General features: G+C 43.8%; 1 protein-coding gene and 1 long non-coding RNA gene across 3 annotated transcripts; both read right to left on the bottom strand.

Annotated features, from left to right (window-relative positions):
* Positions 1-5,306, bottom strand: lig4 (ligase IV, DNA, ATP-dependent). Its single transcript, XM_086147950.1, has 3 exons — positions 5,246-5,306; positions 2,828-4,898; positions 1-2,225 (listed from the first exon to the last, which is right to left on the bottom strand). Exons 2-3 carry the CDS (start codon positions 4,888-4,890, stop codon positions 1,571-1,573), a joined length of 2,718 nt encoding a protein of 905 aa, XP_086004076.1. The 5' UTR covers positions 4,891-4,898; positions 5,246-5,306; the 3' UTR covers positions 1-1,570.
* A 6,234-nt stretch (positions 5,307-11,540) lies between these two features.
* On the bottom strand, positions 11,541-15,226 carry LOC147233312 (uncharacterized). 2 transcript variants are annotated; one of them, XR_015106222.1, is made up of 3 exons: positions 14,616-15,221; positions 14,387-14,493; positions 11,541-13,768 (listed from the first exon to the last, which is right to left on the bottom strand). It is a non-coding gene; the product is annotated as an uncharacterized LOC147233312 (long non-coding RNA). The 2 variants fall into 2 exon arrangements; XR_015106221.1 differs by having other exon boundaries at positions 14,387-15,226.
* Between the last annotated feature and the right edge of the window lie 5,876 nt (positions 15,227-21,102).

Below are 21,102 nucleotides of genomic sequence, written 5' to 3'. Positions count from 1 at the left end.
CATAACAAGCAATAATAACTCAGACCGCTCCCCAACCCTGGTGCTTATATTCGGGAGCTCCCCAGCCTGTTACAGCTGAAGAAGCTTCTCGGAAGAGAGGTGAAACATCTTCAAGGGAAGAAATTCAAGTCCGTTTGCTAGAAGAAGAGTTTGACAAGAAATGACCATGACCGTGATGACCGAGAACCTCCACACACGTCTCTTTTATTTATATTTATATTCATTCTTTTTTTTTTTTTACAACTTTGTCACTTCTTGTGGTTTCCTTTTTTTACTGTTTCTTTTAAATCATCATTATTTTTTGTATAGGTATACGTCTGTACTGTGTACTTGTTTTTCGAGTAAGGCCCGTAAAATAAAATGTATAATTATTATTATTAATTGTTGTACATCTCTATATTTGCCCTGATAGGCTCCAGAGCCCCCCATCCCCACCTGACTATACAACAAGGGACAAGGGTAATAGAAAATAAATGAATTACTTTATTGAATTTGTTTTTAAAATGACAGTTACACACTTTCAAAACAGACACGTCCTGAAGAGCATTGCATTAGATAGCCATTCCAGCAAGGGACGAAGGATTCAAGCTGTCGTTTCTTTACAATAAGCAAAATAAACACTTTCTATTCGGTAAATGTTGATTAAACCACTAAGAGAGGCAACCCTTTAGTTAACCCTACAGCCAAACCCCAGGCAGATTAAAACAACACAGATCCCCAAAGCAGCGACACATTGATTAAAAACGAATCCTTCTCAGCAGGATTATTTAGAATGATACATAATTACCTACAAAATCCACAGCTCCAGGTTTACCATGGATTTTTCACGCTTAAGAGTTTTGCTAGCAATCCAAGTGGAGAAGAGTGGCTGATTCTGGGGTTTGGCTTCAATTATATTTCCTGGAAACAATTTAATGTGACGGTTAAAACTGGTTCAAGGGAAAATTGATGAGTTTGTGATTAAAAAAAGTACCATCAAGTCGCCTTATGGGAAATGTAGGAACTTTCTGTGCACCGATGATATATCTGCATCTGATGCTTAGATGATCCAGGGGGTTACCAGAACCTTTCAGGACTATGGTTTTCTCCCGATGCAAGACAAACACAATCGAAGTTACTGCAGCGTTCCCTCATCGCAACACACGCTTTGTTATTCTGAACAGTTTATCTCCTCCTGGATCCACCTGGATTTCCAAACAGGGACACCCGCAAACTGCACTAGATTCTGATTACAAATAAAAAAGTTCCAGCACCATTTTTTTTGGTAAAGTGAAAGGCTTTCAAAGCATAATGTAATTATTGCCTTACTTCAGAGTAACAAGCGTGATCATTTCATATTGATATTCTAATTAACATGAAGATTTCATACACCCCCTTTTGTTTTACACTGAATTTTAAAATATACTGCAAAAAACACACAAAAGGCATTGACCATTAACAGCAACAAAGTAAAATTCATGAAGTCCCTACCCTTGAGTCCATCCTCAACCTTTGTTGGTTAATTGCTAGATTTCATCATTATATTTGAAAGTCATTAAAATGTTTTTAAAAAAGGATTTTTTGGGGCTTTTCAAACCAAATAGTCGTTGTCATTCAGCAGGTAGCCTGCTTTGATCGAATCCGTCACCCAGGAGTCTCTCACAATCTTGAATTTCTCCACAAAGCGGCGCCTCAGTGCCCGAAAATCCATAAGCCTGGTTTCCTCGGAGATGACAACATGGGACACCCCTTCCTCCAACTTCGGCACCACCGTGCCTCCGTGAAAGCGAAACTCCAGCGCCCTGATGTCCAAACAGGCCCGGATGGTGCTGTCGGGGTCCCCTATGTCCATGTAAGCCTTGAAGGGTCTGAACATGCTGGTGGGGAGGTCGTCCAGGCCGTATCTTTCCTCCACCTGACCAACATTCACATTTGCCTCCTTGCCCGCACTGCCGACGCGGCCAAACACCTCCCGCAGCTGCTGCTCGTCCGTGTCCATGAAGTAGCTGTCGCCGTAGCTGTCGTACTCCCTCGCAAAGTGTTCCCGGGTGGACGGCGACATGTGGATCATATGGCGTGGCAGCCACGGGACCCTCCGCTTCTGCTCGAGGCACTCCAGCAACCACTCGGCCCGCACCACATCGTGCTGGTTGGATAATACCATGCTCTTCACGCGCATGTTCTCAATTCCTGCGATCACGCAGTAAGTGTCTGGCCCCGGGTTCTGAACCACAAAACCGCCACACCTGAAATGAACATGGCGTCAGCTATGGAGTGGAACTCAAAAAATTGAGCTGTTAGTTATTTGTGCGAAAAAGGCCCCTCCCGGTGAAGAATGATCAAAACGTCCCTCTCGAACCTTTGAGCAGCTTTCGGAATAATGATTTGGATTTTGTGGGCTGCAACTTTGCTCACTGACCCGCGGTGTCGTATTTCAGGACCGCCCAGGCCTTGGGCTTTCAGAAGAAAATTCGAAAACCCTCGATGTGTTTCCAGCCGGGCATTAAATGCTACACAAGGCTAGCAACTATATGGTGAAAAAATAACATTTCTCCCAAGCTGCAAAATAACACATGTACTCTTGCAACGTGTGGAACAGTATTACTCTGTCACTCAAAGATGTACAAAAAAACACCCCTGTTTAACATTTACTTAATCAGTTCAATGAGAAATCAATAGGGACACAAGATTTTTGTAGCACCAGTGCAGTACTGATCTAGAACATTGGCTTTGCGGCTCGAAAACTGCAATATGGGTGCATCTATAAACAGCTGCCGATCAAGTCATTGTTGCTGTACTGCAAAACTATTTGATATCTTAAACAAAAACATTTCACTGGCACATTTACCTGGCAATGTCCTTCTCCAGCTCGACCTTGGGGTGATCGGCGGTCCCGTTCAGGATGCAGAATTCCACGTTCTCAAACATATCATTCTCCTTGGAAATCCCCGAAAGGTCCTGGGACTTGAAATGGTCGAGGATGTCGACCGCCCTCTTGGACTTGGCGGGGATCTTTTGTTTCTTTTTTTGCGGTTCGTCACCATCAAGCTTAAGGTGCCGTGAGGCCAGTTTCCCTGACGCCTTGCCGCGAAACTGTTCCAGATCCGCGAGGGTCATGCACTGGTGCCATTCCTTGTCCTCCCGGATCTTCTCAATCCTCGGAAAGCGCAGCGTGCAGTTGGTTTTATACATGTCGCTGCCAACTATCTCAGCCGCCTTGACCTGGAGAATAACTGAGTTGCACGGCTCAATGTAAACTTCAGGCTTCTCCGCCCCGCATAGAATGGATACCGGCGGATTGTTTTTCCGATACACCTTCCAGTGCTCGGCGAGTTTCAAGCCGAGGTCGTACAGCTCTTTCATGGTGTAGCCAGAACCGACGCGACACAGAGTGTGGAAAACCGACGGCTGCTCGCCAGGCTTTGGAGCTTCGGCAACAGCACACAAGAAATGGGACATCATACCTCTCCGCCTCCCTTTACCCATGTAGCCTCCGACAATCAGCAGGTCAAGCTCATCCATCAGGCCGTCCACATATTCTGGTTTTATTTTCAGCCAGCCATCCCCTCGCTTGTCGGGTTTGTACAGAGACAAAGGATCCTTCACCATGATTCCTTCCTCTCTCTTGTCTATGGCATCATTGAGAGAATTCACCACGTCCTGGACAGTTCGCCCTTCTATCCTGGACACTAGATGTATCCTCCCCTTGGCCGGGGTGAAAATTGTCGGCAAAATTTCGTATCGCTTCCTCAGCGTTTCCCTGCCGAGCTTTTGGTTGTTGACTAACAGCACGTCGAACACACAGAAGCACGTTTGCAGCTCAGAGTCGTCCATCAGCCTCTTGATGTCGAATTTGCTTCCTTTCTGCATGAAGGTCTTTGTGGTCGGGTTGTACGCCATCATCTCCCCATCGAGGATGCAATTAATAACATGGCCATCAAACAAGTTATGTATGAATGGTGTCAATGAGCCCTCCAGCGGGGATCCACCAAACTGCTGCGTGTATTCAAAGGCATTTCTGCTATAGTACTTGTAGACATCTCCGTCCTTATGGAGCTGTATGCGCTCGCCATCCAGCTTGGTTTCTATGTAAAAAGTGCTGTTGCCCATCTGTCGTTCCACATTGCGAATGTTGGCCACGGCGGCCAGCATGGGCTTAAAGGCAGAGAAGAGTCCAATAGAGACCTCACTCAAACACACTGAGGGGTTATGAAGCTGCTGGCAAACCTTGTTCAAGTCTGTGTTCACGTTGTACAGCTCAGCGGCATCTGGGTGGAAGACCTGGAGAACTGTTTCCTTGCTGATACCCAGCTTCATGTCCTTCAGGATCATTCTGATGAGCCATTTCTGCTCAAGTGCTGAGCTCCGGGTAATGATCTGCAGCAGACTCTCTTTCACCAGGTCCTTCTTTTTACTTGCATTGTTGACGGCGACTGAATCCAGAAAATCATTGACAGCCCTGATGGAGAGGTCCCCCTGACTGGTGCACCGTTTCTTCAAGACAAAGTAAGCCATGCTAGCAAAGTCTCCCGCCTCTCCTTGGTTTGCGGTGGGAGCTCGGTAGTTCAAAAGCTTATTGGCTTCTGATCCGTTGATCGGCAGACCCAATACTTTGATGTATAGTTTAGCTAACAAGCTCTCCTTGATTCCATAAGCCATCCGTTCCCGTTCAAAGCTGGGAACGATGAGGCGCATCGCCGGGTAGAACGAGTCTGCTGTTTGTGGGCTGTCTTTGTGCAGCTTAGAATGAAACTCCCTCCATGACTGAATAAATACCCCAAGAATCCTGGATTTATCTGGTCGGAGTTTTGACTTTTGGATTTTCTCTAAAACGTTACACAGGTCACGAAAGGGAACCTGCATGTCAACGGTCCCTTGGTCGGCAGCATCGTTCTTGGAGGGTCCCTCCATGATATAATCTGTAATAAAAGGCAGGAAATAATACTGTAGAATACACTCAATTCATTGGAATGAATTCATCAATTACGGACTCCAGTTCTCTGGACGTCTTTACACAAAACCAAAGTTCTATGTGAACTCTTTCCTGAAGAATTTAGAAACTGACAAATAATTGTTTAGGTGTTTAAAAGTGAATCCTTTGCTGCGCCTGGTGCTTTATCTTTCAAAATACAAGCAGTTTTGGTCCTTCTCCTCATTAGCTACGAGCTTTCATTGTCAAACAAGGGGGAAAAAAATAGTTCTTCGTCGCTTCTCAAAACACAAGCAACGATGAATTTCAACATACAAAATGTATTCTAATCGTTACCTTAGTATTTTGAGCCTTGCAGGCGGCGGCCCGGACGGATGCGTTGCATGTTGACTTACTTACTTCCGGGTACTCAAACGTAAACAAGGGACGTCAGGGAAAGGTGCCCCCCTGAATACAAGGGAGGAAACAAAGGTTCCGCTTTGTTTCTTGTCTCTTTTATGAAACTTAAACGACACGGTTCAGTGCGACGAACCCACTATCTCCGATGTTAAGCTCTCAATATGTTGGTTTTAGGTACATTAAGAATGTAAAAGTATTGTATTCACACTGTTCCCTGCTGTTTTCTTTACTGATGCTGTAATTCCAGCTCCTAGTTTTGTTGTGCATCATTTATTGCAGCAAACTATGTTGCAACTTGATTTTCCCTTTAAATATATTCTTTAAAATTCTGTTCATTCTCTATCTTTTTCCCCAAACTGGATGACGGTATTTTATTTTTTTCAGCCAGAGGGTGGCGCTGATGAGCTGAAGTTTGGAGGAACTGGTTATGAATGACACAGGATCCTTTCAACAGTCTTGCTGACATCAGTCAGTCTCCTCTCTGAATGACAATTGAAGTTTTGCGCATTAGCTTTGATACTATCCACCAGTACTGAAAAAATATCAGATTTTTTTTTTTTAAAACAGATCATCTCTTTCATACAAGTGCTTTGCACATTATGCCACAAATACATCAAAAGGGAAGAACTATTTGCACAATATGATTTATACATTGTTAGCTGAACACCTAAATGTTCATTCGGTGGAGCAGTCAAATCCTAATGGCCAATAACTATCAGTTTATCACCTGAAAGGTTAATGTATACATTTATATTTCAAGATAACAAGCAGATTACTGCTAAATTGTAATAGCACACTCAAAGACTGCCTATCAGCCTCACTGTTACCGGGTAAAACTCGATCGAATCAATTGGCTTGTACAAAGAGGAAACATCGGTCATACTCATATAATGTGTTGGGGTCGTTTTATTCCCCGTCTACTCCCCGTTTATATTACAACCAAGTGGTTCAATAATAACAACCTTGAGGATGTTTCGTTTACAAGCTTGTGACGCTCACCTCAGTAATATCTGTTGTTACTTAGTACATGCCACTGGAATCTCATGAGAAATTTTCTACTTTGACATCTTGATTCAAACAGAAAGTACACAGCATTTTAACTACTTGGTTTTGTAAACAACAGTCACCGTTCTCGTCCTCATATATCAAATTCCTCCTCCAAAAAAAAGACAATGGGTGGTGTTTGTTCTTCATCCGTGTGGGTGGAGTATGTAACTTCTATCAGAACATTTAATAGAACAGTAAACCGGTCCTGTGATATCCCCACTTCAATTAATTCATTTCAGTAAGGCTTCCGTGACTCCATCCAACCACAAGTGCTTCTTAGTCAGTCATTCAATAGCTTTTGTGTGTGTGTGTGTGTGTGTGTGTGCGTGTGTGTGTGTGTGTCCTCTTCTGTCACACAACTTACTTCAAGATTCAAGATTCAAAGCATTTATTGTCACATGTACAGTGTAGAAACGAGTTTCCCTGTACAGTGAAATTCCTACTTTGCTGTCCGCAAATCCTCCCATCCTGCGAAACCATTCATGTGATTATTAGAATAAGTATAAGAATAAGAATAAGAATAAGAATAAGAATAACTTTATTTATCCCAAAGGAAATTGTTGTGCCAGAGTTACAAGAAAAACATAACAATAATAAACAATAGTAGAAAATTGTATAAACAGTAAAAAAAAAAGGGGTGGGGATAAGAAATACAAATGAACTATAAAGTGTCTACAAATAAACTATAAAGTGTCTTAGGTAACAAGTGAAGACTATAAAGTGTCTTAAGGTCTTAAGTACCAAGCGAAAGATAAGGAGTGGTTATCTAGACTAGTGATAGTTTTAATTTCACTGCATTTTTTAGCAATGGTCCTACTAAGTTACAGTCAGTTTTTTTTTTTGCTCATTTTCATGTAATTTCCGGTTCATTGTTTTTTTTACGTCATGTTTTCTCGTTTTCCAGGCAATCTTATTTTCTCAACATTTTTTTTTCCTTATCTAAAAAAAAAATAATCTAAAAATACCAATGAAATGCCAATAACAAATAACATGAACCAAAAAAAAACAAAAAAAAAACAACCGCTGGTGACGATCAGATTTCCGAGAAAAGCCCCGAGGTATTCTAGGATTCAGGAAAAGATCAATATCCATTTCATCTGTTTCTTGTTTGGCCTCCTCCACAGCTCAAATGTCATCACTTCCTACGACCGATAGAAGGCGCCTGGTGTACGAGAAGGAGACGCCAAGCAGCCCTGAGTCACCCAACCTGCAGGGGGTTGTTTACTTCTCTGCTGCTGCTGCTGCTACTGCTGCTGCAGTGGAGTCCCTCTGAAAAAAAAAAATAATAATGTTTATTTCAGAAAAGACTCCACTTGGAGCTCTGACGACTTCCATGATGCTCACTGGAGAGGAATACAATCTGACTGACTGTACTGTTCGCACCTGTCCTACGTGCACATTAATGGGAGTGGGCGGTGTTGTTGCACATGTGCCCATACGCACGAACGAGCACACTCCCTCCTTCTCCTGCAGCCGAGACTGGCTGTCGTGCAGCGTGCAAGGGGGGGGGGGGTTACATAAGCCCTGCTGGACGCGCCGCTGCACTGCAACGAGAGGCGACCTACAAGACAGTAAACAACTGACGTCAGCGCTCCTGTGGCATGCCTCTGCTCGCAGGGCCGAGGAGGAGGAGGGTGTTTACACTGCCTGGGTGCAGGACTGGAGTGAAGTTTTGGCATGGAGGCAAAGAGAGAGAGAGAGAGAAAGAGACGGATATAATTGAGTAGAGAAACGCAGCCACAGCCTGAAAATCACGACATGGTTGATGATTCAGCAGCAAGCTGCTGATAGTGTTCCCTTTTTTTTTTTTTGGAGGAGGAGGTTGTAAACACTTCCGCTTCCCCCTGCCTGCTGACATAAACTCTTAATAGAAACATGGCATGGGTGAGATTTTCAGCTTTTAAATGAGAGTTGAAATTTTCATAACATCTAAAACACAAATAACTAAACTCCCAACACAATCAGACGGAAGAAGATACCCTACTAACGCCAACATGTGTCCAAATCCATAACTTAAATCTCCATGTATGAAAGTGTTGTTTAAAAGTTCATTCATATATTTTAGTTAATTTGGTGATATGAAGGTAGTTGGTGTGAGAGAGGAAGATACAGAGAATAGGGTTAGATGGAGAAAGTTGACTCGCTGTGGCGACTCCTGACGGGAAAAGCCGAAAGAAGAAGAAGAAGAAGAAGAAGAAGAAGGTTTAAAAGTAATTCACGGTGTTTATATGGTTTACTATAAGCACATCCATGTTGCTGATTATTATTTCTATGTTTTCACGTGAAATATTTAACAGTTTGAAATCATTTAGTGAATTCTCGCGCACTTGGTTCCCCTGGTTTGGGTTCTTCTGCTTCTGATCGGCCATGTGGGTTAACAACAAGGAAGTGGGTTTGTTGTGAAGCTGTGGAAGCGTGGACATGAAGGTGAAATGCTGCTGAAGAAATCCGCCTCCTTCCTGCTGTCTCTCCAAATTTAAGAGTCGTCCAACCCACACATCGAGCGTGCATGTTAGAATACGCACAATGTTTTTCTACTATAATTATTTTCTAAAAAAAATTGTCATGAGTGTGACTCAAAATGTCTTTTTTGGGTTACATTTTTCGCTCCATTTCAATCAGTTTATCATTTCATTTATTGCTGTTTTTAACATTATTTCATGATTATGTTTCAGATTTTTCTGTTTTTTTTTTGTTTTCTTTGATATCCTTCGACATGTTCCCTTTTCTGATAAAATAAATCAGAAAAATAGCATTTCACAGATGAATGAGTATAAAAATAAAAAATCCCCTCCGACTTTCAATGAAAAATGTATATTTCTAAAAACAACTGGAAAACTGTTTTCATCCTCATTAAGAACTCAAAAGTAACAGAATAGAAAATATATAAAATAAATGCAAATAATGGTCTGGCTGTGTTTGGCTGCAAACAATGTTGCAAAACAATGTAAAAATAACCGTAACCCCATGGACAGACCTCTGATGGCGCTTGAATAAGCTTCAGCTAGAGGTCAGAAAAAGCACCTCCACAGACAACGTCATCCAAGCTTCCTTAGACATTAAATCAATCATCTCTAGCAGAAACTATTTCTTGGGAATTTGGGAAAGGCAGATAAGTTGTGGGAACCATAGGATTTAATGTTCTTTAATCGCTGACTGCTGGAGACTTTTTAAATCCCCCCTTTGTTCCCCCTTAACTTGAACTTTGAGCCAAATTGGTGGAACATCCCCTCCCGAGCGTCATGTAACAGAGGTGTGGCCCTACGAAGCTCGGTGTCAGTGTCCCCGTTGTTTGCCATAGAATCCAAAATGAAGTATAATGCATATTTTTGGAATGAAGGAGCAGCTGCCAAAAGGCTCGAGGTCTAAAGTTGACACACATTCCCGATAATCACAAATACGCCACCTGAATTAAGGGTGTGTTGTCAGTACAGCGTGTACTTAATAGCAAGGAGCATAATATCTGTCCGGTAGCAGTTGTTTTATAAACAGAGATGGGAGAAAAAAAACAGCAAGCGCTTGCCAAAGCGGCTTTTGATCCGCCGCTGCCTCCAGGCACAAGTGAACTCCTCACCACATAATCTTACACAAATGTCAGGAGGGACGAGGACAAACAGATTCCCTCGGTGCAAATCACGGAGGGTGAAATATTGCATTGCGTATCTTCGTCAGCGTGCGGGGGCTGCCGGTGAGCTTCGGGCCCAAATTAGAAAACATTAACGCATGTACGCCGCTCCACGCTGCGATCCGCGCTCTATCTTTTTCACCTGTTTAATTGCTGTCTGTCTGTCGCCGCCCTGGGGTCCCTGGCGCAACGTGCTGTGTCATAACATTCTCACCGCGCGCTCTCCTGTTATGAAATTGGACTAAAATCCCCGACCGCTCTGTTCTCATCGGGCCGACCGGACGGCGAACTGACCCGAGCGGCGGTCTCGCTCCGTTACATCACGCGTCGTAACAACACGGCGGGTCGGCCGAGGGTTACGCGGTGACCCTGAGGTGGCCTTGGTTTCGGCTAAAAGCATGAACGGCCGACGCGGCGAGAGGAGGCAGATGGACTCACAGATAAAGGTCAGGGTTGCAGTATAAGCATCTTAAAAAGACAAATAATGGTGAATTCATGAACCGATGTGATTACTGATAACAGTTATTCATTCGCACCTGAACAGTTGGTCGTATTTCCACTCGGACTGAAGTATTATTTCTGCAGCTCTAAATCTGCTCGGACAGACCTTTGCATATTAACTTGATCGATCGTATGATTTGCTCATTGTTTGATTTCCTGTTTATTGTAGCTAGAAAAATATCTGTCCGCTTTCTCCCCCCTGTCCATGTGGGGTTCCTTCGGGTTCCTCCCGCAGTCCAAAAACATGCAGAAGGTTCACTGGAGACCCTAAATCACCCAGATGTGTGAATGAGCAAGTGAATGGCTGCATGTCTCTATATGAAGTGTGAATGAGAGGGTGGATATATGTTTCTATGTATGATCTACTGGTCCAGGGTGAACCCAATGACATCCAATGACAGCTGAGAGCAGGATAAGCAAAATAGAGAATGAATGAATGAATGAATGAATGAATGAATGAATGAATGAATGAATTCCAGATTATGAGCACGTGCGTTAGACTTTGTGTGATACACGCATTTCTGTCCGCTGCTGTTTGTCCCAGAATTAAGGGTCTTTGTTCCTCTCATTCTTTCATTCATCCTTTATTTGGTTAAACCGCAACTTTTTTTATTCTGTATTTTTGCATATCCGGGCTGGAAATCCAACCGTCAGAAAAAAATTCAAATCAAAATTTACACCGTCTTTCTTTTGTATAACTGGTTTCTCATTGGCTAAGTGTCTAAAAGGGTGGGTGCAGTCGTAGTACCGCAAAAATTTGAAAGTTTTGAGATATTTAATTTGCCTAGTCGGATTCCTTGGCTTAATAGAATGGTGCCTTGGGTGCAGGACTGTGTCAGCCACTCATCCACTGTGGCTTACATTGCATACTTGTGTCGTGGGTGTGCCGCTGGAAGAGAAACTATGATGCACTACTTGCGAAATGGCCGTACAACTGATGAGAAAAAAAAACATTTTAACTGCTGATAGAATGAGAACAAAAACGGGGAATGTGAATAGAGTGCAAATTATAGTTATCATGGAGTATCATGATAAACAAAGCAGGGGTGGTTAATAATATCAATAATACAATAAGGGAACTTTATTAAAAAGAAAAATCACAGCTTTTGAATATTTATTTATAATCAATACTGTTTATCCTAAACTCGGGGTTGCCCTGGATTGGTTGATCAGAGGGCCGCATATGGAGAAAAATAAGCATTCACCCTCTTATTCACGCATCATATAATCATTCACACGTCATACAGAGACACACAACCTTTCACTCCCTCGTACATGTCATGTAGAGACATCCAATTATTCACTTTTATTCACATGTCTGGGCTATTAAGGGTTTCCAATGAATTTCAATGACACTCCACACAGAAAAGCACTGGAATCCAACCGGGGACCTTCTCGCTGTGAGGCAGAGGTGCTAAAATTACAAACAGTATGTTCCCCATCGTGTGCATAAAGATAATAGACATTTTCACATTTTGCCTTGATTTTGAGATCAGTTTTCCTCCTTAAAGCCTCCACTTGTGAACAGAAATCAGTGTTTTACACACCCAGACCTGCATCGTGGAGGACAATCAACCCTCCCTGTGGGAGAAGGAGACCCTCAGCCCTGACGTACGAAGACACATTCGGGGCAGGGAGTTCCAGGTGCAGAGGAAAACAAACGCAAGTCAATAACGCGTCGCAATAAACAACACGAAGGGGGCATATATGTGATTTATTGACGGCCCGCACGTTCTCGTTAAACGCTTTGTTAAAGAAATCAATCCTATCCGATCGTTAACATCTCAAGTGGGCGTAAATTATAAGAATTGATGGCCGCGCAGAAATAGCAGCAGGGGGCTGTATTATCGACCCGTCACAAAAGAATGATGAAAATGAATTGATCGGTTAATTTAGATACGTGTAGTTTTCGTAAGCGTTCTGACGCGGCCTGTAATCAACCATTGGCCGCGTCTATGGATTCTCAAACATTAAATAACACACCATTTTGCATTTAGCCCGGGTCCTACATTCATTTGAAAGTTACACAATGAGTTGTGATCGAGAACCGCGTATCTCGAAGTGAGGTTAACAAGAACTTGAGGTTGCGTAAGAAACCGTAAGAGGGCGTGGGGCTCCCTTAATTTCCCAGCAGCCACTGATAAATTGCTGAGCTGCCAATGCAAATGAGTTGCTGCGTTTCAGCTGAAATTCAGGAGGGCGGAGGTTATCTCCTTGGAATGGGACTTATCAGTCAGCGAGTTCAAAGAAAACATTATGGATCGAGACAAGAGACACTCAGGCCCGGGTCAATAAGACGACCTGACGGGGAGAGAGGCCGGCCAGTCAATGCCGACACTACGAACGTATGTTTCGGCGTTTGTAGGCGAACATGAGGGTCACTTGAATGGAAGAACCCTTTAAGAACATCGTCATTAGAGGGGAAACACCCATGTTCATGAAATTGCAACGGTGGAATGTAAAACCAGAGTCACGTTGGCGTGTTTCTCACATCACTTATATTTCTGCTTTGGTGTTGTTTACGTAAGAGAAGTAATTCTGTGAGGAGTCTGTATGAGTTGTCCCTCCACAATGTTCAGTTCTGCACCAGGGTGGGATGAACCGTTGGATGAACCGTTGGATGTTCGTCGTGCAGATGGTGGGAAGGACTGTCCAGCTCCCACTTTGTCCTACATCCTCCCCGCTGCCACCGATTGAAGACGGTCCAGGTTCAGTCCCATCTTGTTGAGCCTGTTGACCTCACTGGCTATCATAGACTGGTAGAAGGTCTTGAGGAGCTCGCTACAGATGCCAAACAACCTTAGTCTCCTCAGGAAGAACATCCTGCTCTGACCCTTCCTGCAGAGTGCATCAATGTTGCCTGACCAGTCCAATTTATTGTTAATGTCGACCCAAAGGCACTTGTAGGAGTCCACTATTTCCACCTCTTCACCCTGGATGGTACCTGTCTCCTCCGATTCTTCTGGAAGTCCACAACCACCTCCTTGGTCTTGGAGATGTCCAGCAGGAGGAGGTTCTGGTTGCTCCACTCAACAAAACTTTCGATCAGACCTCTGTAATCCTCCTCGTCCATCCAACGATGGAAGAGTCATCTGAGAACTTCTGGAGGTGGCAGGAATCGGAGTTGTACTGGAAGTCGGGGGTGGAGAGGAATGGAGACAGGAAAATACCTCTGGGCTCACGGGTTAGTTCTTGCTTCTTCCTTTCTGCCCCATTGGTTGGCCGACCTCCATCGCCGCCGCCCCGCGGGGGAAAAAAAATCCAACGATCTGTGTTTTCTTGTTCCGCTGCGAAGGGTACATTTATGAATCATTTGACCAAAATATGAAGCAGATGATGCTGCAGGCAGATATGGAATCTGACGGATAGGCAGGCCCCTCTGGCCGTGGGAACCAACTCCGCTACAGATCCTTCTCACAAAGTCCATCCTGCTGGAGGGCTCAATCGGAAAAACCCAAAGAGAAAAGGTAAATTATCTAATCTAACTTGAGGTGGCTATAAATACCCTTTTTTTTATTTTTGCTATTGAAGTACTTGCTAGTTTAGTAACCCAAGACAGCTACTTTTCTTATTTATCTATGTGCTATTTAATGTCCATTTCAACTGGATTATTTTATAGCATAAAATATCTCTGCATTTCTGTCCATAGTATAGCACATTTAACGCACATATCCCTTGGTATAATGTTCATATTATCCAATCTGGAAATCACTTGTAAATTATTGACATAATAGACCATGAGCATACTGTTCATGCACCTCTTGCTTTTTTGCAATTCTGGTTAGACGCTCAACTACATTTTGTTGCCCTGCACATGTACAATTGGTACCTAGTGTAAATCTTGACAGAATTTAAGTAAAGTGCAAAGGAAAATGTCTCTCAGAGAAATCCAAAAATATACACACCTGACGTGACCGCAGCACAACCAAAAATTTCAGTATCAACGCAGTAACAGATGGACCAGGAGGAAGTGACCCCTGCTCAGAGATTCACCTCGCGTATATACACTCCACTGAAATGGGAAATAGGACGATCAGCACAATGAAAATTCGCACATTCATATACATTAACACACTGGATGGGCAAGGCGCTCAGCAAACCATCAGGAGCAACTGGGGGGGAGGAAAAAAACACCTTTGCATCCAGACAGGAGGGTGGGAATCAAACGGGCAATCTTCTGCTCTACCAACTCCTTACGTTAAAAAAGATGGAAATGTTCAGCCACTTTTGGATAAAATAATTCTAATAGCTGCCCAGCTTGAAATTGGTTCCAGGAAGTAGCCTCCTCCTGGGGGAACCTTCCCCCCAGGCGGTAAGGGACCACAGTAGGGGCCGGTGTGAAACATGCATCTGCCTCGTGCACCTTAAAAACAAACCGAAGAAGAGGAAGAAAACATAGACAACATGGAGGTGGAAGCTGACACATCATTCCATGGATTATCAAATGGGTTGAGGTGATTTCATCTTCTCTCTACACTGCTAAGAACCCTGTTAGCTGTCAGCTAACTGGACACATTCCAGCTAAAATGTAGATGTTCCTCTGCACACCCTGGAAAGTCATCTGTGGCGTAGCGTGCCAGAAGAGCTCGGACCTCATTGTTGCTCTATTTCTCAACGGTTCTGTCCATTTAGACGCGAGATAAAAAACATCCGGCCAGGTTTCAAAAATGACGCTCCATAGTCCACTAGAAGTATCTTCTAATGGGGGTGGCCTATGAGTTTCGCCAAGCACCTACGTCATATGACTTCCAATGAAACTGTAAAAAGCTCTGTCCATGAGCTGAGGTTCCAGGAACTGCAAAAGGTTCCCACACCCCGAGAGCAGATTTACACAGAACCCAATATCCTTCATATCTTTAATGGTTGTCTAAAGTAACTGTAATATCAGGCAGCTATAACAACAACTGCACAAACAGGGAACCAGTTCTACTGTGGTTGTTTTCAATCTCACGTGTCTGCCAGTTTGCCCGATGATTTCATATCGTTTGTTCAATTCATGATGATAATTATTTAAACAAAAAAAAAAACACAATTCGAAATATTCTGTAATCTTAAAAATGCCGGTGAAGCAACAGTCAGCCGGTTGTGTGGACCGTAAGCCCGTAAGCCGGAGGGAACGCTCCGCAGGCGCTGTCTTTGTCCACGCAGCCGGCGCGTGTGTTTTGTAAGACGAAAAAAGAAAAGAGAACTTTGGAAGTTGACTGCAAAACAACGGCTTCGCTTGTTATGCGTGCAGGCGTGTCTCGGCCGTGTCACCAGGAATGAAAGGTCACACTCTGTTTACAACACACTCACCATTAATACCGAGATAATGTTGTTTATTGTGTTTTTCGGACATTTCTGCTGCGTCAGGGTTATCAAATTGGATTGAGCTGAATCTTTCATGTTTTTCGAACCCGCTGTTGATTTTAGGGTGTTAAAAAAAAAAAAAAAAAAAAAAAAGCCTCGCTCTCGCATACTGGTTTGCCCGTCTGTTTGCGGGATTTGTCGCAAGGTTTTGGGTACGGCGGCTTTGCGTGCTACTGCTCTCCATTAAGCCCCTCTGAATGTGTGTCTCCATCGACCCTGTCCTGCTTTAGCTTTAGCCTTGAAGCTGGCATGTTTGACGGATGATTTACTTGGCTGCTGTGCACGCAAACATGCCCCTGCTGTGACCTCGGTTTGCTTGGGGTTGCATGTGTGTGTGTGTGTGCGCGTGTGCGTTGCTGAGTAAGATTCCTATAGACGCTAATTCATTCCCACTAATAGGATTGAGCCAATCTGCAGGTGAAATGGTCATATGGGGTATATGACCGGATAGGGGGGTCGCTAGCAAAGAATGAAATGTACTCCAACTCAAAGGCATTCACAGATCTTCTGTCCTAAAAGTCCTTCTCTACTTTTTTTAAGGAAAAAAAAAACATGCATTATATATGTGACTGGCAAGGTTCCAGAAACAACAGTGTGAGATTTTAGCACATGTGTTATTATTGACTGCAGCTCCGCATAAACAAGAGTGCATTCCAGGGACGTGTCCTGCTCGCAGTAATAATATCCACTGGCCTGTATGTTATGTTCCAGCACATAGTGTTCCTGACCGCAGCAGACGTGAAGCATAAGGACGGCGAGACATCTTTTATTGTGTTAATTAATAAACACACGCGTTTGTCCGGTGCATTCTTTCGCCACGCAGACGTCTATTTTCACTTCCTGCACGCTGATATCTTTATTTGGAATCCTCAAAAAAGGAGAGGGGGGCAGACTGGAAGTGTTTAGTACATAGTGTGACCCCGGCCCCGACCGGCGATTAGTGAAAAAGCACGGGTTCCATGAATAGAAACCTTCGGAAAGAAATATTGACCTTGTCTCAGCGTTGATAGGCCGCAAACATATAATGGAAACACGTCAGCAGTGTTTTCTGAAAACATGACGAGAAATTTCCACAGGGTGACAAGGGGGAGATCAAGCAGCCTGTGTGTGTCTGCGTGTGTGTTTATGTGACTTCTGTGTGTGTTTAGCTCTTGTGTGTGTTTGTGTCCTGCGAACATGAGCTCAGTGGGCCTCTGTGTTTGTTGTTTGACCATAAAAGCCTGGTTGTTGGTCATAAAGTTGCACACCTCAGGGCACAGTGAGTGCAGGCAGGGTGTAAGACCTTAACACACATGCGCAATGTGCGTGTTTATGTGCGAGCATGTGTATGTGAGCGTCTGGGAGTGTGTGTGTGTGTTCATATTTAAGCACGGATCGGATATGCCGTATGGGACACCGGGTCAGGCCGTATCATTATGCTGTGTGTTTGAATGGGAGACAATGCGGACATGGTTGTGTGGGTGTCTGAGGCCGTGTCGCCCAGGTGACGGAGGGACACGTACTCTCTCGCAGATTAAGCCTTACATAACTCCACATTCTCCACAGCAGGTAAATAACCAGTGGGGCTAAGGTCAAAGTAGGAGACGGAAGCAGATTCGAAGCTCGGCAGATTAAAAAAAAAAAAAAAACAAACTCAGGCGTCACCTAGAAAGCTGAAGATTTTCCACGAAGGAGTCAAAATGCCTAAATGTTTTGCTTTACGTTACTTATGTCAGTACAGCTATGTCCTGTACCTGCTTTGGCGACCGTGAGCCCGAAGGATCGCTCATAATCCGAGCAAATTTTCCATCTCCCCCCCGGTGCCAGAGCCAGGGAGCAGACCCGACACCTGCTAGTGCAGCTGGTTCCCTTAAAAGAGCAAATCTCAGGGAAAAAAAAAAAAAACCCAAGCAATGTTGTTCCCCCACTTGAGTCCATTCATCCGTGTGCGACAGTAACCTCATGTCTTCTTTCAAGTCCCTGGGCTCGCTCGGTTCATGGGTTCACGGGGGGTGGCGTGATTTATTGCAGCATCTCGCCGGCCGTACAGCGTTATTTTTTTCTGTGACTATCAAAGCTATTATCGTCTCTTGTCAGCTATTAGCGCTGTATTATTAATAGCAGTAGATCATCCGTCCCTCCAAACCCTCATAGCCACTTTCTGCAGCAGATACAGGCAGACCTGCTCTGGATGGAAAGTGATTTAACGTTAATAAAAAGATCAGGTGAGATGTTGATGCTGTCGCTGCTGTCCAGGAAGAGACAGACAGACAGGTTACATTACAGGAGCGCAAGCTGATTACATTCATGTTAAATACTCAGACGGTCCAGACCCAGAGTGTAAAGGTCCAAATGAACAATGACGCAAACCACTTTTCGGAGCTGTTGAGCCTGAGGGCTGAGAACAGGCTCAGCGGCGGCGATGGTGGCGGCAGTGCTGGTGTCATAGCTCTGCTTTGCAGATGCTGAAGCCTGGCTAATAGACTTACAGAGGCAAGATTAGAGGAATGCATTGAGAGGAAAACGAGATTTGGACTTGCATCCTATCCGTAGGGGCTGAACAACATGGCCCGTATGCCTCGCTAGGCTTTAACAAGATTATTTGGGGAGGGGGCAATGTCTCACACTGTACATTGAACGCACAATGCAACATGTTCTCACACGTCACGTCCATCCAGAGAGCGCAGCAAAATAAAATCCACCTTTCATCCTTTGTCTGAAAGATAAACCAGCTAATAGCGACTGTGGGGACGACTCCTGATACGGACCTCCACGCATCTTGACCACGCGACCATCCCCATCTGTCGTGCTGAAAACATTCTCCAAAAAGAGACTCGGTTTAGTCCCTTCGTTTGAGTACATGTGGGGGTTTGATCCATCGTGCGTGACTAAAAAGTATGTCTTCATCACGCGGGTGGGACAGAGTCAGGCCGACCCGGAGACGGGAACGCTGGCGTCCGCGCTCTCACACATGTGGTGCAGATGCTGTTGTGTCTGCTCACTCGACATATATGATAATTACGAGCATCCGGCGCTAGAGGCCCGTAATTATACGGCTGTGCAACATCAAAATATTGTTTGAAATGTATCTGCAAGCTTGGGTCCTCCACCAGAGGCCTGGGAGCTCCTTGCTGTTCCCGGGGTTTCTCTCTTGTGGACAGAGATCTCAGTTTTTCTCCCAGCTTGGGGTTTACCGCTCCAAACGACCTGAATACTCCTGGGACTACTTTTGCCTTCACGCCCTACATCCTCTTCAGCTTCTCTTGGAGGCCCCGATGGTTCATCAGCTCCTCGTGCCCTTTCCGCCCGACGTTCCTGACACTTGGGATTGCTACATCCGACACTTGTCCACCACCGCTACATCCAGTTTGTTCCCCATCATCCTGTTTGTCTCTCTGGAACTGGAAGTCCACGCAGGATCTTGTTCTGGATCACCTTAGGAGGTGTCACCAAACATCAACCACCAATCTGGGACCTCCGGTCTTTACATGTTACCGTGTACAATCCATGCCACCAGATTATGGCTGTATGCTTTGTCATTTATGAGATACTAGTCACAGTGGCTTGACATCTATTATTATTATTGTTATTATTATTATTATTATTATTATTATTATTATTATTATTATTATTATTATTATTATTATTATTATTATTATTATTGCTGTTGTATAAGTAATTAATTAATACTACTACTTATCCTTATTGCTACTGTTGTTGTGATGATAAGGATAGTAATAACAACTACGAAAGCAATAATAATGATAATAATAACAACAACAACACTAAAACACTATCATTACTACTACCAGTACTATTGATAATAATAATAATGGACATCTTGAATTATTTGTGAATTTGAGATACCTAAATCTAACATGTTACAGTGAAAGCGGTATATTAATGGAATTAAATCCTCAAAACAGTGGGAAAAAGCCTGTGCACAAAATCCACAATAAAACCAATAGCTGATGATTAATTCATAGAGATGTGTGTGTGTTTACGTGCCTGTGCGTATTTGTGCGCAAGAGAGTGCTGCTTTTAGGTCACTCGCAGTATCATGGCAAATCCAGAGTTGTTAGAGTCAGACCGGTTGTGTGCTGTGAGCTGCTTTCAATGTTAAACTGTCATGCTCCACTTTATAAGCTTAAGCTAATGCCTCATTAGCATCAGCGTCTTACTGACTCTGCATCCTCCTCCGCTGCAGAGGGTCTCCTCGCATCAGTGCCATCCTCGCATTCACCAGCAGGAATGTGAAGCATGTGACCCATGGGCGTGAAGAAAACACCGTAATATGAAAGCTGTTCCCGCTGAACACATTCAACATGCGCACGCAGGTTTTAGAGAGGTATGGGTCAAATTCTAATCGCTGCCAAACTGGAATCGGGATTTAGTGATTAATTTCACAACGTGTTGAGGGAGCGAATATGTTCAGCACAGCTACTGGGATTCCCGAGCTATAAGGGGACACAGGAGGCGCCGTGTGCTCTATTGCTACCGTAGTTTCAGCTATATTCAGTTTAAAATTTCACATTTAATGGGAGGATCATAACCGTAGAAGTAACACAATGTCCAACACAATGTCTCCCAAACGGTTTTCATTGCTCTTCTGTCTTTATTTTGTTTGTAGTCATGCAGCGAAGGTTAGTCACACCCAGATGGAAATGTGGATAAGCCGACAGGCCTCATGCGCTCGACTACGCGTACGTCAAGGTCGTAATATCTCGTAATCTGGCCCTGCGTGTTTTGGCCTTTGATTGTCAGAGAATCCCGTGCAACAAACTGTCATGCGTTGTCTGCACTCGCTGACATGTGTGGATTAAGTGTTGGCGGGCAAAGAGTGCGCAATAATGGATTTCGCATATTTATGCTGCTTTTCCATGAATTTCATGAGCCACATGTAAATACAGGAAGTGAAGCAACGGCTCGGCTTTTCATGATACGCAAAGGATTATATGACATAAAATCTATATGACGCTCACGTATTATCTGACAGGGCAGAGTGAATCCATAACAGGGCAGTAAATGATGATAGGAAGAGAAATGTTTTTTGGCTTATGATGATGAGGATGATAATATTAACAATAATAGCAATACAGAGAATAATTATTATAATAGAGACAGAGACATTCAACCACTTATTCATAATTTAGGGAGGCTAATTATTATTATTGTTATTATCATCATCTTTATCATCTCAGTCATTATCATCGTCATCATTTGCGTCTTCATCATCAGAATTTTTATAACAATTTTTAAGTTCATTTTTATTTTCAGCGACTACTATCACTAT

This window comes from Fistularia commersonii, chromosome 6, assembly GCF_037954325.1.
Source record: "Fistularia commersonii isolate RoL2024-O1a breed Wild chromosome 6, RoL_Fcom_v1.0, whole genome shotgun sequence".
In the NCBI taxonomy this organism is placed as follows: domain Eukaryota; kingdom Metazoa; phylum Chordata; class Actinopteri; order Syngnathiformes; family Fistulariidae; genus Fistularia; species Fistularia commersonii.
The sequence above is the reverse complement of the archived record's forward strand: the minus strand, read 5'-3'. Positions and strand labels throughout refer to the sequence as shown.

What these genes read in the sequence shown, in the direction of transcription:
- lig4 (XM_086147950.1), bottom strand. Translation starts at nt 4,890, where the DNA reads ATGGAGGGACCCTCCAAGAACGATGCTGCCGACCAAGGGACCGTTGAC. An exon ending in CTGGAGAAGGACATTGCCAG is followed by an intron (nt 2,226 to 2,827) that starts GTAAATGTGCCA and finishes TGTTCATTTCAG; the next exon opens with GTGTGGCGGTTTTGTGGTTC.